At 37.3% G+C, this 18695-nt stretch overlaps 1 protein-coding gene across 1 annotated transcript in view; it reads right to left on the bottom strand.

Moving 5' to 3' along the window:
• The window catches only part of srpx2 (sushi-repeat containing protein X-linked 2), a 53620-nt gene extending 38205 nt beyond the window's left edge, over positions 1 to 15415 (bottom strand). Inside the window, exons 1-2 of the mRNA XM_052021417.1 lie at positions 15314 to 15415; positions 14899 to 15040 (exon numbers count right to left, since the gene is read on the bottom strand). Of these exons, the coding sequence (XP_051877377.1) occupies positions 14899 to 14968 (70 nt within the window). The 5' untranslated portion in view covers positions 14969 to 15040; positions 15314 to 15415. The remainder of the gene's footprint in view (positions 1 to 14898; positions 15041 to 15313) is intronic.
• Positions 15416 to 18695: the final 3280 nt, after the last annotated feature.

Consider the following 18695-nt stretch of genomic DNA (forward strand, 5'->3'; position numbering starts at 1 on the left):
GGCTTCCAGTACAACGAGATAAACAGAAGGGAATGCTGTTGACTGGCACATTCCAGGCTGCAGGAGACACGATGAGGGACACATTGAAGTTCGGTGCAGCCAACGCAAAGGTGTTGTGGGGAAGGACTGTAGTCTAGGGTCCTTCTGCCACTAGACATTGAGGGGCCAAGTCTGACGTAGAAGCCTCTCAAACACTTGACATATGTATCATCCCAGGAGGCCAATGAGTGGCAATGGTACAATGTACACAAAACGTGTGAACGTTACCTATAGAGCCAATAACATTGTGAATGTATAGACTGACCAACACTACGAGTATAGTGTAAAATATAGTTTCGTTGTACTTGTATATATTTTTTTACGAATAAAGGTTACTTTTGTAATTAAAAATACAGTCTACTAACATCTCCACTGCACCACCACGACAATAACCAACTTGCCTGTCCAGCTGGTTACTGCAGGCAAGTTAGAGTTAATATTGATCCTGTTCCAACTGATTTCCGTCTGAAGAAAACAACTGGAAAATCACAGCAAACTATTCCATACTGGTAGGAAAAAGATTAATGTTTCTGAAGCAACGCTCGACCAGAATTGAACTAATTCATGTGTTATTTTATGTTGGAAACTGTAACAAAAATTATCTGTTCTCTAGTTTTTTTTAATTACAGGGCCACAGTTTTTATTGTGTTGTTGGGTCCACTTCAACCACTGCAGGTGATGGAATGTTGCAGATGTGCAAGGTCATTCTCTCTCAAAGTGAAAGACATCATTATTAGCAATAATGAAAGAATGATGTCTGAATTCTTACTTAATGAGCTTGTTTTTAACAGTTCTTTACTAAGTATTTTTACAGTCACACAGCCAGCAACCCTTTTCCCTTGGGAAAAATAGCTTGAAAAGTTTACCTCAAGTAACTTTCCAGCTGTAATGAGTGAAACCATGTTATGGAAGGTGCACTTTCATGGAAAACTGTAAAAAAATATTTTTTGAGCAGTGATTTGATTGACATTTTCACCATAAATTTTAATTCTGCTATTTGGAATGAAATTAATAAAATTTAATTTAACAGAATAAAAGTCTTCAGATAAAGGACACAAGTTCCCATCCCAGTCTCTGCTCCACTGCCTTTTATAATTCTCCAACCTGCCATCGTCTAAAGTACTTTGCCCCTCAGTTATCCATTTTAAACTCCATTCTCAATGGTCTTTTTGTTTTGATTATTTCTACTTCAATGAAGAAACTATTTAGCTGCATTTTTGCTCTCTTTAAATTAGACAAAAATGAAAGCACCTTATTTGTGCAAATATGAATACGCCACAAAATTAACACAGAAAATTACTATGAAAGGAAGATGCCATGCTCATTTTCAGAGAGAAAACAAGAAAATAAGCTTTAAAATCCATTTATATATATCCATAACATTTTGAGCATGGCAAAACTTCTCATAGCACTGAACAGGAGGGCTACTAAACAAACATTTAATACAAACTTACATATCACAATATTAAGGTCAATGACCGAAGCTTGGAACTGGAATTGGTTTGTTATTGTCACTTGTACTGAGATTTTGAGCACGTCAGCATACAGGAATATAACTTTTATCTAAAGCAGGAGTATTGAGAAGCTTGAAATTGCCAAAGATGACAAGTACCTCAATACAGAGTCTGAGGGAGGAGAGCAATGAAGATAACGCGACAAAACATTATTATACAGAGGAAAAATATTTGCAGAGGTTAGCATAAATACCAACCGCTGAGCTGAATACAGTGAGCAGTTTTCCATTATGATAATGGCCTCATTACCTTTAAAGGTCAAAATATTAAAAAATTATATATCCTGAATGCAGCCACAATAGAAAAATACTGATTATATTCTATATATACATTTTTGAATGACAACTCATCAAAAAAAGGACATCATTGTCCATGAGAGGGTATGGAACTAAAACTAACTGGATAATTGCAAGTATCAGGAATTTTAGGAATGAGGGAAAAAAGAAAAGGCAGGCAGAACTCTGTTAGATAAAGCAAAATAAATGTGTAATCTTTTTGATCTCTGCCATTTATACATCTCTCACTTTCCTTTCCTCCATCTCTGATGGCACAACTTTCAGCTGCCTTGGATGTACTCCTTCATGTCTCTACTTTTCACTCAATATTCAATTTTTTTCTTTATTCTATTCTATTTCTTTAAAGGAGCTTTCTCAAACTCTCAACATGGTTTGGAGCCACACATTTTTATTTGACCATCTGAAGTGCCTTAAAAGATTTTTCAACAAGTTATAGCATTATCTAATGAAGTACTGTTGCAGAATACTGACCATAATCTATTGCTAAAGGTAAATGTTAACACATGAAGTTTTTAAAGGCCAAAAATAAAAACCTGGAGAATATAGCCAGTATCGATAAATATCTATTATATTCATTTATTTTTGAATGTCCTTGAATCCAAGAAAGATATTTATGTAAAATTCAATGAATCAATTCACCTATAATTAAAAGAAATGTTTTAATTCACCTATTTAATCTGAAAATAAAACAATGTGCTAGGTCTTTGCTAAAAATAATTAACAAATCTGACAAAATTACAAAATAGCCCTTAAAATGTGTTCATGGGATGTAGATGACTCTGTCTAAATGTACACAGTACACTTATGGCTACAACAGCTAAATTATTAAATAGATTTGGTTTGTTGGTTACAGATTTTCCAGTTATTGGTTCAGACCAGATGTAGGAATCAAGTTTTATTTCTCATTAAACCAGCAAAATAAAACTTCTTAAATGCAGTAGCCACAGGGTTCCATTAGAAGGCCAGTGAGTAAATGTACGCCAAGTATGGTTACCAAATTACCTAGGCTATACAAATCCAAGTTAGTGTCACAATCTGCGATCTACAACAAGTTACTTGATCACAGCTAAAGTAATGTCTGGGTCACTGCAGTTGACCTCAGTGTCTGAATTAAGGTAAAAAAAAGGATATTGCAAGTAAAATCCCCTCCCCACCTCCGTCAAATATTTGATGATCATCAGGGGAACCTGCTAGAAAGTATAACTGAGTATAACTGGATTGACATCACATGAAGATAGGACAAGGTTCATCTTTGATGCTCCTTTTACCAAAAAAGAATTTTATGCAACATGTTAAAGCCAGCATTATTGATGAAACAAGTAGAATTAACTACATTCAAAATAAATTGTTGGATTTCTGGATATTAGAGCAGGGAAATGGTATTGAAGCAGGAGATCAGCCGTGTTGAATGACAGAGCAAAATCAAGGGGCCAAATGGCCTCCCTCTGCTCATTTTTCTTATGTTCTGGTGTTTCTGTGAAGAATAGAGTGGTGTAGAAAAGAGTATTATTTTTTTTTCAGGGTCTGCAACCGTGAAAAGCGTGAATGAAAGTCATGAACATGAAATGTTAATTCTGCTTCTCTCTCCACAGATGCTCCCTGACTTGCTGAGTATCTCCAAAGATGTCTGTTTTCAATAAGAGATTGTTCATGTTTGAATGTGTTTTTAATTCCACAATGAAAATTTCTACAAATACTCAGTCTTTAGTCACATGGGTTTTGATTTAATCTATTCCTCTGAGTCATTCTAAAAGAATGCAGTTGAAATTAATCAGCTTCGACTCTCCACGGGAAATGAAACAGGAACTCCTAACTCATTCCACAAGACAGTAAATAAATTGATTCTCAATGCACAGACAGAGCTTGTCACAAAAAAAGTGTAGTCTCTCAGTTCAGGACTGAGGCTGGACCCTCTTAACTGTAGGAGGGTCCAACCACTACAATAGAAGAATTCTTTTATCTTAAAAAAATAGAATATTTCTGGTCATTGTGCAACTGAAAAGAAAGGACAAAAATAGGAAAGTGAAAAATGTAAAGATAAAGTGAAAAGGCAATTTATCATGTTTCAGTAACATCTTAAAGCAATTCACTTACAGTGATATACCCTGAAATGAGCATTGATTATTGTGCTTCAAGCAGCTACAGCAGATCAAATAGATTCTATAAATAGTAAAGAAATTAAAGAACAAATTAGCAGCTACCCACCATTCACTTCAGAGCTCATTACACAAAGATTTTTTGCAGACATGTCAGTGGTGGAGAGGTCCACCAATCCAGTGCTTTTTTTTAGCATGGTGCTCTCTACAGGGAATTTGTGGTATTCATAATCAGGAAAGCCACAGACAAATATGTTAATCAATAATATGGGGATAAATCTTCCTCACTCAATCTTGAGTTCTACAACTTCAGGTAATTCACTTCCTCTGTGTGTATCAAAATTGGCCAGCTCCTCTGTGATATTGTGCCATTCCCATGTGTCTGGTCTCCTTATAGTCTTTGTGGATTTGGGTTCTGTTATCAAAAAGGACCCGGGAAGTTGATGCAATGCATTTTGGAGATGCTAATCAATGCAGTCTTTGTAGACTGGTTGTGAAGGAAATTAATATTTAAGAGTGCCAATTAAGCAGGTTACTTTGTCCTGGATGGTTTCATGCTTCTTGAGTGTTGTGGGAGCTACATTTAAGATAAATGGAAAGTATTCCATTGTTCTTCTCACATATTTGTAGATACTGGGAAGACTTTGGGAGGCAGTAAAAGAGTCATTTTCCACAGGATAATCAACCTCTGCCCTGTTTCTGTAGCCACTGTATATGAGTGTTTGTTCCAGTTAAATTTCAGGTCATTGGTGATTCCCCCTCCCAGGTTTTGATAGTGGGGGATTCAACTATGGTTATGCCATTGACTATCAAAGGGAAGTGGTTAGATTTTCTTGTGTAATTCAATTGGGAAATGCAGATGGAACTGATAGAGAAAAAGGAAAAAGTAAATAAGATTAGGGGCCTGATCTCATGATGACTAGCTAGGAGTTCAATAAGGTACGCCTTGGAACTGGTCCCTTAGCTGTATGCCAACTACAGCTGGCACATGCCCCATTCACTTGAATGATTCTGCTGACCTTCATTAAAAAGATAGAGGTAAGTAAAGCCAAATGATTTTTTAAACATTAATTTAATCAGATAAATGTTTTAAGTGAATTTATTATTTAAATTAAATGTACCACTAATTTAATTTAAATTATCTAATATGTTATCAAACAATTATAAAAAATCTGATCAGAGATATTTGGAAGTAGCAAGAAAACCTTCTGACAGTATGAGCTGTGAAAGGGCCATCAAAGCCATCGACGGGTGCAGCCAGAGTTTCCACCACCTCTGGCCTGGTCACTGCACTGTGACAGTGCTGCTGCACAGGATGGCCAAAGCAGCAATTGCAGCAGTGTGATGGGAGCCATGCAACTGGAAACAGTAAGTGCAACCACAGGGCTAGCACAGGAGGCAACTGCAAGTCATGGGCTGGGCCCATCACAATCCTGCCTATTTTACCTGCATAATTTTCTTCTGAAGGAATGACATTCCACACTTGTAAAATAAAATTATGTTCAGCAGTAATCATTGCAATTACAAACTTTCACTATCTGCTCTGTACCAACAGCTTCACCTCTATGTCATTTGATTTCTCTTGGTCTCCACCCTATCCCTTTTGTTCACTCCACTCATCCCCACCTTCTCTGGAACAGAAAACATGTTCATTTTCTAACTCTTCCTAATTTTGATGCAAAGGTTATCAACCAGAAATGTGAATACTATTTCTCTCACCACAGATGCTACCTGACCTGCTGAGTATTTCCAGAATTTTGTGTTTTTAATTTGGGCATCAGTAATCATTATTTTGTCTTCCTTTAAATCTCTCTGCGGTGAAAAAGGACTCAGCTGTACCTCTGTTTGGGGGTTAAGAACCATTCATATGACCCAAAATGACATTAAGGACACATATACACATTTGCAGCCCAACTGTGATATTGATGAAGATGCACTGACCACAACAATGATTTAATAAATGTTCTGTGTATTCCAAAGATGGTTCAAAATGCTGAAGTCTACACAGGATGGTAAGGCAGGTTATGAAGGACCTTTTTGTTGACCTCAGGCTTCTGCAAAACCAGTTGCTTCCAGTCCTCGGTGCATTCACAGGCATTCCTCTCAATTCAGATTAACTGGGTGAATGAACAGAACATCAACATTAGGAAAAGCTGTTGTAAGATGGAGGATGGGTGGAAGAGGGAAAGGCACCCAGTGCAAAATCAAATCTATTCAGGGTGCTAAGAGTGCAATTTTCTGAACTAAATCTCAGCAAGGAATAATTTGTGAGACTACCATAAGAAGAACCTCAATGAAATCTGCCAATGGCTCTACCGTAACTGCAAATTCAGATCAGCAGAAGGACCACATTCCAAGTAGCTGGCAAGATGATCATGACAATGAATTTTTGTACCACCGGTCTTTTCAGATGGAGATGGAAATATTTCCAACGTCTAACAGTATGTCATTATTTTGTGCATAAGAACATTTTCTATTCAAAGTGAGCCAACCATATTTAATTCTCTCTTGGCAAAGATCAGCATTGAAAAAGTGCACATGACTTCCAGGTTTCTTCATTATGCTGGGTGCCAGTAACTAGACTGCTGTGAGCCCATAATAGTTCAACATTCTCTAACAAAATTATTTTCCATCTCCTCCTCTGCAAGTCAGCTCCCTTCAACATGTTATGCTGCAATTATTGTGTTGCAGGCCATTCATGTCAACTTTGCTTTGTTGCCAAATTGAAAGGAATTCAGCTCACTCACTGGCTAACTGATGCATGACCACAGGCAGAAAATCATGCAGACTGATGCCTGGTAACCTGGCGACAATCATGTTGCTTTCACTTTGTGGTGGCTCATCCTGCTAACTGCACTTGAACTACCACTACATAACCAAAGGATGGCTACCAGGCAACAAAATCTACACGATGACTCAATTTTACAATGCGTGGACAAAATGCAGACAATACGATCGTTATCACCATGCAAAATCTGATAGAATAAACAGACTACTGCTGTGCCAAATGATTCTGCTGCCTAGATCATCCTAGCAGAATCCTGCATACTTGAGCAGGGTGAATCTCATGGCATGTGATGGTCTTGCTGCATGCTACATGTTCTCATCTAGAGGGCAGTGTTTTATGGCTAGGAATACAGCATTTAAGTGCACAGCAGGAAGAAGAGGTAGAACAAAGGGAAAGAGGCAACCTAAAAACTCCTTGCCTGTGAACTCATCATAGTTTAGTTCCAGCAACCCCAAACACATCCGTTCACCAACAGTACCAAGCCTTATCTTCCTCTGTCATTAAACTGCTATGATATGCAAAAATAAAAAAAAACACAAAATAAACATTCCAAAATAAATGTATAAAGAATGTCATGTTCCACACAAAAACTCTCAAATTTAAAACATCAATTTTAATTCATTCAGCATAACCAAAAAGCCACTTTGCCAAAAAATGTTCTGAAAACTCAGAACAGAATAGGATGGCTAATCCTAAGGTATTAGATATTTCAGTTATAAAACTAACAGAAATATAACTTAACAAATTACAAACGTTTCTCAACCTGCTCAAGTTTTATTAGCAAAGCTAGAGTTTTAGAAAAAATACATTTGGCATTAGTGAGTTAATAGTTGGGAATTTTTGGTCTTGACTGGACGTTTGTGAAGCAATTCCATATTGCCAGTTCTTGTATATGGTAAATATTTTTCCTTTACATTGATATCCAATAGAAATAAGAATGCCTGTAGCACACACTTCCAGTATTAGAGCTCATTGTGTTAGATAAGAAAACAAATATGCAAGAAAACTATTCTAAACATCAAACCACTACTTTCACTGATCATATACATTTCTGCCTTTGTAAAGTCTGCCAAATGCATTTAATCCCTCAAGGTTATCATTCGGTTATCATTCCCAGACCCATCAAGGAAAGCATCCTCAATATTTATTTATCTTCATAATTTTCTTAACAAAGTCTAGGCCTGCTGCCCTTTGCAAGTAATATTTCAAAGCTAGCTACATTACATCATGAATACTTCTAATGAAAGATTATCACTTCCTTTGAGTGTTAGCCTCATTCCCAAACTTGATCTTTATTTTAGAAAGATGAGCAATTCAGCCTGAACTACCTTTGCAAGCTCTTTGTTTTGAGTGTGTGCACATGTGAGCTTATAGCAAAAGGTTGTTAAAAACTCTCTCAAACTGTTGTTTCTTTTAAAAAAGTCTATAGCAACTTTGGGTAATGCAAGTTGGCACAAGCCTTCTATAGAACCTTAGCTGCTGGAGCAAGAACAATGGGGTAGGTTTCACTGCCACTCATATTAAAAACCACAAATCTCATTCTAAATGGTAGCACTTGAGCTACTGCAGGGACAAGATGAGCCTCTAGCATATGTAAAAGCCTCAAAGTTAGCGACTCGATTCTACCATTATAAGATGATTTGCTTTCAGATGCTCCACCGTAAATTCACTCTGGACATTCCAGGACAGAAGACACATTTGATTTATAAGACAAGATTGAAATTGATTGCTAATGTGTGCCCATAGTTTGAAACCTCCTTGGAATACCCTGAGCTTTGGCACAAAAGGGAGCTTTGGCACAAAAGGGAGCTTTGGCACAAAAGGGTGCTTTGGAACTGAGGGATGAATCAGAGACTTGCCAATCAAATTTATGGTCCGGAGTTTATCAACTGTATGAAGCTTACTAATTTTAAGCTTCACTCTCCTTCCTCATCCACAGTATGTCAAATGGTTTACATTGTCATATCTTTTCCACCCTTCTCTTCAGAAAGTTAGGTTAAGCTACTTTGCTACAATAGGATCTTTAAGCTGTATCTGGCCAGACTAAAGTTGAGACTAACTGCCTCATTGGACAAGTGTTCCAATATCTTCTGATGCATTACTTACTTTGAGGAGGAAATAAGACAACTCAAAGTGAAGTGTTGGAATAATTGTGTACTTTTGGACATGTCATATGTTCAGTCCTCAGTTTTCAAAGGTGGTTGAATTGCATGTGCATAGATTGAAGAAACTGAGCAGTAACAACTTAACTCATAAAACTATAAATGTCAGCACACTATGCAATATCCAGTATTTGATCAAAATGTCAATTACACATGCACATGTAAACAAAACAATAATACTTCAATTTGAAAACAACAACAAAAATGCAGATCCTGGAAACCTGAAATAAAAGAGAAATTGTCAGGGATACTCAGCAGGTGAGACAACATCTGTGGAGAGAAAAGCTGTTAACATTTCAGGTCACAATCCTTTATCAGAACTGGATAAGGAGAAAGTAAATGTGTTTTAAGCTGCAAAGAGAGGATGGGATGGAGAAAACAAAGGAATGCCTGTGATTGGATAGCCTTAACTGATTTCAGGGCTGTCAACCGAATCACAGCTCTTGTGTCTGGTGGACTGTAAATAGATGAAGATGAATGAGGGCAGTTAGAGAATAAAAAATGTTTGAATTACATGATGCAGAACACAATTGCCGAAAATCTGAAATAAAAGGAAATACTCGAAATACTCAGCAGATGAGGTAGCATCTGTGGAGAGAGAAAAACTGTGCTACATATGGGTGACCTTACATCAGAACCTGCCAGTTCTGAGACAAACACGAAAAGGTTCATTATCTGCAATTGTTGAATTCAATATTGAGTCCCAAGTAACATAGCTCATGGATACATTGGGCTTCATTGGATTAACAGTAGGAAGCTAAAGACAGAGGCCAGATTGGAAATGGGTTGGAGAATTAGAGTGACTTCATTTTGCTGCCTGCTGAGTTAAACAGGTGAACCCAAATCAATTAGCTCCCAATAACTCCAGGGCAGGTTGAACAACAATTTCAGATGCTCACTTGACAGTTTCTGCCAACCAGGGTTAAAGTTATGAAAGCCAAATTGCAGGAACAGAGCACAGAAGTCTTGAAGGTTTAAGTTACAGCAGCTTCCACAGGCATTTTGCGATAGAACTCCGGATTTCTACTAGCGTGTGAGTCAATTTAGTTTTGGAATTTTAGGAAATTAATACTATGCATTAACTATTCCACAATGGTAATTGCTATCTAGGAACATCCTCTTGGAACTTAAGTGTTCCTTACTCATTTCTTTTTTGCCTAGAATGCTGAAGTGACACAATGAAAGAAAATGCTTGCTAAACAGTACATTTCAGTTAAAGGAGCTGTTTTCCTCATGAGACAATCTGACAAATTGAATAATGGCTTCCACAGAGTTAAAGGTGGCCATCTGAAATTTTCATCATGATGACTTTGCAAACTTGAAAATGATATTTTTAACATTTTTTGGTATTCTATGAAGTGTTCACACATGAAAAATATACAACTATGCTTCTCAAAAGACTGCTCTCCATTTAGAAAGTAAAGTTTATAAACCTATACCAGAATCATTGGAGATGAATGCAAAGTGATACTTGTGACTTTGCAAATTAGTGAAAAAGCCAGTCCCAGCAACAGTAATGAGCTTTGACTGATAGCTTCTCCTTGGATGTTGAATATTTGGCTTAGAACAACTACCCAACAACCAAGATAAATAAAGTGTGATTGGTTGTAAGGAATACTTAGAAAGTTCAGAAATGAATAATAACTACCAGATGTTAGTTAACATTGGATCCTGAGTGTTACATTCATTGAATGTGGACTTTGGCAAATAAGATGAATTCACTTTCATTTTTAAAAATGTATTGGTTAAATGTATAAGTCTAAGTTAAATTTTCTTAACCTGATAGTATTAAATTGCAGTGATAAATTAGTGGTAAACAAGTAAAAAAAAAACTAGCTTTAGTGGTCTCCTAGGTACATGGGTAGCTAGCAACAACTGGTTAATTGAGGTCAAGTGACATAAAGGAACTGTAACATGGGAAGATCAATTTGAAGGCCCCAGCTAAAAGTATGGCATCCATGGAGTGAATTTTAGTGAGAAAAAGACTGAGGTGAGGTGAGGTGTTAAATAAATTCAATACATTAAATAAAATCAATACAAAAAATAAAAATGCTGTATTACGTGGAAGATAATCACTGGGATCCATGGCAATCACAGATGCTGTATATATCTTCAGCATGAGAAAATTCAGCACAGAGTTGATGCAATTCAGACACTATGATGCAAAGTAGAAGAGAAAAGTTACTTGCCAACTTTGTTTCAGGAGGTAGACACATTCCTTTGTTATGGTCAGTCAAGCGAGTCAAAATGGTTGACCTGACATGATGTAGGTTTGGAATCTGAAAGGTAGGAATGCAGGAGTCTCAGCCCTTCCACTTGTGCAACTTTCTTGCAGCCAGTATGGATGCCAGCAGAAACTACAGGGTGGATGAGTAAGGGGGATGAGTAAGTTGCAGATGTGAAGGGGGATGTAGAGATAATTGGGTATAGTATAATTAGGGGGCAGTTACTGTTTTCTGCCTATCTGTTGCTAGAGTTAAGAACATTTCGTCAGGACTAGAAGGGAACAGAGTTAAAGAGGAAAAATCCATTTGCCAAGTTCTATCTGGGAACCTATGTCATAGACAGGACAAAAGAAGGTTCTGCTGAAGGAATATAAGCAAGTAGGAGCCAAATTAAAGAGCAGAACTGCGAAGATAATAAGTTTTGAATTGCTACCTGAGACACGTGCTAATCGGCATTGGGTAAATAAATAATGTCAAAAGAATTAAATGCATGGGCCAAATATTGGTGTGGGAAAAATGGAATTCAATTCATGGGACACTGGTACCAACACTGAGCAAGAGGTTCGCATGATGGGCTTCACATGAACATGAATTATGCTCAGACAAGTCCTGTTGATTCAATTAACAAGCAATGTAGAGAAGGCCTACATTGTGGGGTGGGTGGTGAGGAGAAAATATTGAAAGTTAAAGATAAGGAATAAAGCAATAGTGCAGTGTAGCAACATGAGTAATTATAACCAGAGATGTCAAGAGGAAAGTGAGTACAAACACAAGAGTATACCTCCAATTAAGTAAGGACCTGATGACCTATATCCTAGGGTTTTGAAGGAGGTGGCTGTGGAGCTAGTTGAGGTCTTCACCACGTTGTCATCTTCCAAAATTCCATAGATTCCAGAATAGTTCCAAGTAGCAAATGTAACCCCACGATTTAAGAAAGGAGGGAAAGAGAAAATAAGAAACTATGGACCAGTAGGCTTCATAGTGGTTGGGAAAATGCTGGAACTTTTTAAATTAAAGAAATGGTAGCATGGTTACAAGAATGATTTGGATGAGTGTAACATATTCAAGTTTGTGGATGATATAAAGCCAAGTGGCAGTATTGACCATGAAGATGATGCAGAGAGTCTTCAGGTGGATAGAGATGAGCTAAGTGAATGGGGAAGGACATGTTAGATGAAATAGAATCTGAAAAAGTGTGGGGTTTGGTAGAAAAAACAGAAAGGCACTTTGTTTTTAAATGGCAAAAGATTAATGTTCAGGGGAACCTGGGTGACCCTGTACATGAATCACCAAAAGTTAGTATGCTGACTCAGCAAGTAATTAGGAAGGCAAACAGCATGTTGGCCTTTATTGCAAAAGGATTGGAGTACAAGAGTAGAGACACCTTGCTCCAATTATATAGAAACCTGCTGAGGCCACATCTGAAATATTCTGAACAGGTCTGGTCTCACTACCCATGAACAAATACATTTGCAATATTGGAAGTTCATCAGATTGATACCTGGAATGACAACCTTGCTATACAAGGAGAACTTAAGTAGACCAGGCCTTTATGCCCTTGAGTTTAAGAAATGAGGGTTTTCTCACTGAAAGACACAAAATTCTTACATAGCTTGGCAGGGTAGATGTGGATTTGTTGTTTCCCCTGGCTGGGGCATCTAGAATCAGGGGCCACTCATCTCAAAATAAGACATCTGGACAGATACATGAATAGGAAAAGTTTAGAAGGAAATTGGCCAAATACAGGCAAATGGGACAAATTCAGGTGGGTACATTGGTTAGCATGGATGAATTGGGCTGAAGGGCCTATTTCAATGGTGTATGACTCTATAGCTCCAAGGAGTTAGCCATTTAGAACTGAGATAAGAAGAGATTTTTCTACCCAGAAGGTGGTCAATTTTTGGAATTCTCCAAACAAGAGGGTTATGGAGGTTTGGCACCTGACTATATTCAAGGCAAAGATTGATAGATTTTTAGATATCAAGGGAAGCAAGGGATATGGGATTGTTGCAGGGAAATGAGACAGATAAAAATAACAGCTATGATCTTGTTGAATGGTGAAAACAAGCAGGAGGAGCTGAATAACCTATTCTGGAACTGATTCTTATCTTCTTATGTCAGTGTTCTAAAGGAACATGAAAGCATTATTGAGTTAACCAATTCAGAATTGGAGAAGAAAATGTGCAAATCATTGCCACAATCTGTGCAATATTTTGTATTGTAGCATTTTAATGGCAGTGTTAGTCAATAAATAATAATTTGAATGTTAGGTGTTCATTTTTCATCCACTTCGTCAAAGTAATTTACAGATTCGGTCTTTATGAGCTGAATTGTCTTTTTTCCTTCTTCGGGAAAAGATCAGATTACTTGTTGAAGATACCCTGGATAGAGTCAGTTACAGTTTTTCCAAACTGTCTGTTCTCTATCAGTCAATAAAAACACACACAGAAATGTTATGAAGTCAATTTAGATCTAAAACTCATTTTTTCTCATTTTCCTATATCACTGAATCTCCTATTGGCACTTGAGGCTTACTTTAATTCATTAGACTGTTGCAGTTTTATAACCTCAATAAATTTCAGCTGTGTTAAATCTAAAATATTTTACAGCTAACTTTTTAGTTAATCACCCTGTGGCAAATCATCAAGCTGGAGTTGAATGGAAAAGCATAAAATCCTAAGGAACTGTACAAGAAAGCAAAATACTGCAATTCTATCAATTAGCACATTAACTTATTCATATATAATTCTGCTAATAAGCATGTGTTTTCCTTTAGCAATAATTCTGTTTCATTTGTGTTTGTGTGTGAGAGAGGGAGAAGAGGGGAGAGAGAAAAGGAACTTTACCTATTGCACCAAGACTGATTTGTCAAAGAAATTTTCACACTTCTATAGCAGAATCCAATACTTCAAACTAAGGTCCAAGTCACATCAACATTTCACCCCATCTCCCCCCTCTCTCAGCAGGCTTGGTCTCCCAGGGTCCACAAGGAAACTTCAGGCCTTTACTCAGTCTCCCCTCCCCACCAGCCAGAAGACGCTTTGCACATTCTACTCCTTCCTCTCCATACTTCCCTTTTTGCCAGCTGCATTCTTCAGGTCCCAGCAAGTGACCTGCGACTGCCTGATTTTTCACCCAAGGGCCTGCTTTCTGACATAAATATACAAGCAGCTGATAGTTGGAACAAGATGAGGCCAGCATGTAGCATTTGCCTCACCCTCCACTTGGACTTAAAACCAAGCCTTTTATTTAATTATTTGTCCCATTGGGGAGTCAGCTAACTATGGGTAAAAGCAAAAAATTCTTTCTACCATTCGGGCAATTCCAGGACAATAATAAGTTGTAAAGAAAACGCATTTCCACAGTAAACAGTTATCACTGATAAAGTTATTCACTTTACATTGAATTCCCGTCCAAATAACATGTTGTTATTTCTCAGAGAAGCAGTTTTCTTTTATTTTTTTTCTATAAACTTCTGTACAAAGTATTGCAGTTTTGATTCCCAGTCTGTACTGAGTTAGTTAAACTCAATAACGGTGGAGTGTGCTGTGTGAGAAGTTGTGGGTGGAGGGAGGAGGAATGGTTGTTGCTGAGCCCATTTATTAGCATCTCACAAAATGGCCTATTATGTGTGGCACAACAGAACCACTGTCATCCCTGGAATTCCAAGGGAATCAGTGGATTCACCAAAAAGTAGAAGAAAATTAGAACTGTGAAACATTCTGACATACATTGACTCAATGCATGGGGAAAAAAATGGCAAAGTGCACGCACTTACCTTCATATCCAAATCTATACCCAGCAGCAGCTCTCACAGTTATAGTGAGCAAAAAAAACAATCTTCTCATGTCTAGTTGTGGAGCAAATGTGTTGGTTCAAATTTGTTTGAAGTTTCTGGAAATTTCTCTAGTGTGTTATATCTACGAATGTGATCAAGAAAAGAATTCAGCTGCGTCTTGTGATTCATGTTACGTTGGCTGCATATAATATTTACAACAGTCAAAGAGGATAGTAATGCACAAACTGTCAACAGAATCAAAGAAACTCAGGACAGCTGCCACTATTGAAGTTGTTCACAAACTTAGTTTTACTCTGCTGAAGAAAGGGTCATGTAAAAACTTAAAGAATCTTCTCTAAACAGTAACAATACAAAAACGCTTTAGTTAATTCAAGGTCAGAAAAATATTAATTACCTTGAACATATGTTTCCATGCTATCGTACAGTACAAATTCCAACTCGAGGTTATAGTATGTGGAAAGCAAGGAAGCTTGCAAGAGGAACTAATGACATCATCCTGTCGTACTGAGTAAATGGCTTGTAGCAGCCTCTTAAAGCTACACTGACCATTCACAAAAAATTCTGGCAGTAGCTTGCACTACACTGAAGAGTTTCTTTAACTGACCACAAGAAAAATATAAGATTTTGTGTTGGATGTGAATCACATACTTTTCTCATCATATTGCTCCATGAATTTAAATGAGTTCACAGGAAGCAGCTTAAAAAAAGTAGTAAAGTCTGGTTGAGTTTAAAAGTGCAGTACTCAGTCTTGAGGAAAATATGAATGAGTTTATTTACATATTACATGCTTGCTTCCACACCAGCTGGTAGGATACAACTCTTCACTAATTGTTTTTTTCCTCAACAGTAAAATTGTGAATTATTTAATAAATGTAGCAATCTGCACAATGGTAATTATTCCCGAAAGCTTTTTCTGCTATTTGTAATATGGGTTGTGCACTATGAAACTGTTGGCATGGTTACAAACTGCCTGCCACCAGAAAAACTGAACTAAATAAGTTCATTGTTTGATTCAAGTAGCATGTATGTCTCAGTCAGGAGATCATTGATTCAAGACTCATATTCATGAAGACATGAACACAATACTTTGGGACTGTCCTTTGGATAAGACATTAAACCAATGTTTTTCCATTCTGGTGGTTCATGTGGATTTCAGGAATCTTACAGCACTATTTGAAAAAATAGGATACCATTCACTGCTAAAAATTCTCCTTTAACCAAAGCCACCAAAGAAAGCTTAGCCAAATATTTATTTAAGTGCAAAGCTATTCATGAGATTGTGCAAAATCTCTCAGAATCTGCTGGCAATAAATTGTGCACTTTGTGAAAAGCTTAAGATTTTCTCAAAAATGTAACAGTAAAATGAGTCATTTTTGCTTTCTCCACTAACAAACTATAGGTTTATGGAGCCTTTTAGCATTTCTCCCTTTTCCTTGGAAACTGCATTAGTTTTGACATCATGCTATTTAATCTCTTCTGAAAGCAAATTGCAATTTCTTTTTCAGGCTGTTCAGTCTTAATATTATGTCTTCAGTTTGTTGCAATATTCTCAGTTCTTCCATGCAATATAACTGCTTTCACTTCAGCCACATGACTGTAAGTAAACTATGGGCTCATTTTCATTATCAGTCTTGCTGTGATATACTTTCTTTTAACTTTGAGAATCCAGATAATCAATACACCTGACCCATTTTAATATTTACCTGCCTGCATTCATTTCATTGGATCTAATTGCTCACGTATGTTCAGTCCCATAACCAATCGCCTACTGGGTACCGGATAATAAACAAATATTTAAGTTTGACCTGAAGCTTTTTCCCACCGAAAGTAGTTAGCTCCTTCTTTCAAGTTGAAAATGCTTCTTGGTTTTTGAGCTCATTTATAGCATCATAATATTCCCCAAAATCCCAACTTCTGACCACTAAAATTAGGCTTTATCTTTTATTCATTATCTATAGCCGCAGAAGTAAATGGTTCCTTCAAAGTTATTTTTCTCCTCATTGGCAACACTCCAATCAATTTTCAGTCCTAAGTTGAGTTTGATTTCAGCAATTGTTGAAGTATTTTGCCACAAGGTAGGCAGCAATCCCTTGCATATTACAAAACCATTTAGCAAAAACAGCAACATTTTTGAAAGCGAGGTTTTGTCACAGCTGGCCTCCATCAAGATTAAAAGCACATCAAAAATAAAAATATTTTTAAAACTTTCAACAAAAATTAATCACTTTGCATTCACTACGATCTACCCAGCAATAGTTGTTGGCTTTAGTCCATTAACAGTTATGACTACCAGTGGAAAAGTGACAAAATACCACTATATTTTAAAACCTTAACTTTTTCAGATGTTGATTGACTTATTATACCATTTCACCATTAATCAGTTTAATATTTTCTGCCAGGACTACAGACTCATTTCTGTTAAAAAGATTTGAGGTCCTCACTTCCCATTCTAGATCATAGTGGGGGAGGATTAAACTTTCTTGCTGGACTCTCAAGGAGCATTCCTGCATTTTCTTGTCCCAGGGAGAAGTTTAAGTTTAAAAAAAACTTACTCTTTTGGGCCTCTTCTGGCACCAATCCACTTGCATATTAGTTTGGCCTCACAGGAAACTCAATACTGCTACTTCTTGTGTTTGCCTAACAAAATTTGCAGTTGGATTCCAGTGATGAGAAGCAGGCAGATAATCTGCATTGGTAGTAATGATAGGTGAATAGATGTTAGTCAAGACACAATACAAGCTCCACCTTTCTTTGAATAGTGCAAAGGGTCTTATAAATCCACCTGATCAGGCAGGGCATCTGATCCACAAAAACAGCTCCTTTGATATGAAGTGTCAAACCAAAATCTGGAAAGAACATAAGAAATAGCAGCCTGGAGAAGCTATTTTGCCTTTGTCTCTGCTCCACCATTCATTAAGACTACAGCTCATTCTGGACCTCAGTGCCACTTTCCTATAATAACCTCATATCCAGTGATTTCCTTAACATCTGAAAATTATACCAATCTCTGTTTCGAAGATGCTCAGTGACTGATTTGCCACGGCCCTCTTTGACAATCATACCAATCTAAACTAATTGCATCTGCCTGTACATGGTCCATATCCCTCTATTCTCTGCCTGCTCATACACCTGTCAAAATGCCTCTTAAACATTCCCATCATATCAGCTACTACCGGCCCTCCTGGCAGTGCTCTCTGTCTAAAAAGCTTGTCTCACATATCTCTTTTAAATGTCCCCCCTCTAACCTTCAGCCTTTGCCCTCTAGTATTTGATATTTCCATCCTGGAGTAAAGACGCTGATGATCTACCCTACCTATGCTTCCAATACTCCAGGGAAAACAGTCAAAGTTTGCCCAACCACTCCAATCCAATAAAACACCCTTGTGAACCTCCTCTGCACCCTCTCCAGAGCCTCAACATCTTTCCTAGTGTGTGGTGACTAGAAGTGCACACAATACTCCAAATATGGCCTAACCGAAGTTTTTTACAGCTGCAACATGACTTCCCAACTTTTATACTTAATGCCCCAAGTGATGTAGACAAGCATGCTATATGCCTTCTTTGTTATCTTATCCACTTGTTTTGCCACTTTCAGGGAGCTGTGGACTTGCACCCCAAGATTTCTCTGTATATCAATGCACCAAAGGCTCTTGCCATTTACTGTATACTTTGGTCTTGCATTTGACCTCCTAAAATGCATCACCTCATACTTGTCTGATTTAAACTCCATCTGCCAGTTCTCCACCCAATTTTCCAACTGATCTATATCCTGCTGT

This window comes from Pristis pectinata, chromosome 8 (genome assembly GCF_009764475.1).
Source record: "Pristis pectinata isolate sPriPec2 chromosome 8, sPriPec2.1.pri, whole genome shotgun sequence".
Classification (NCBI taxonomy): domain Eukaryota; kingdom Metazoa; phylum Chordata; class Chondrichthyes; order Rhinopristiformes; family Pristidae; genus Pristis; species Pristis pectinata.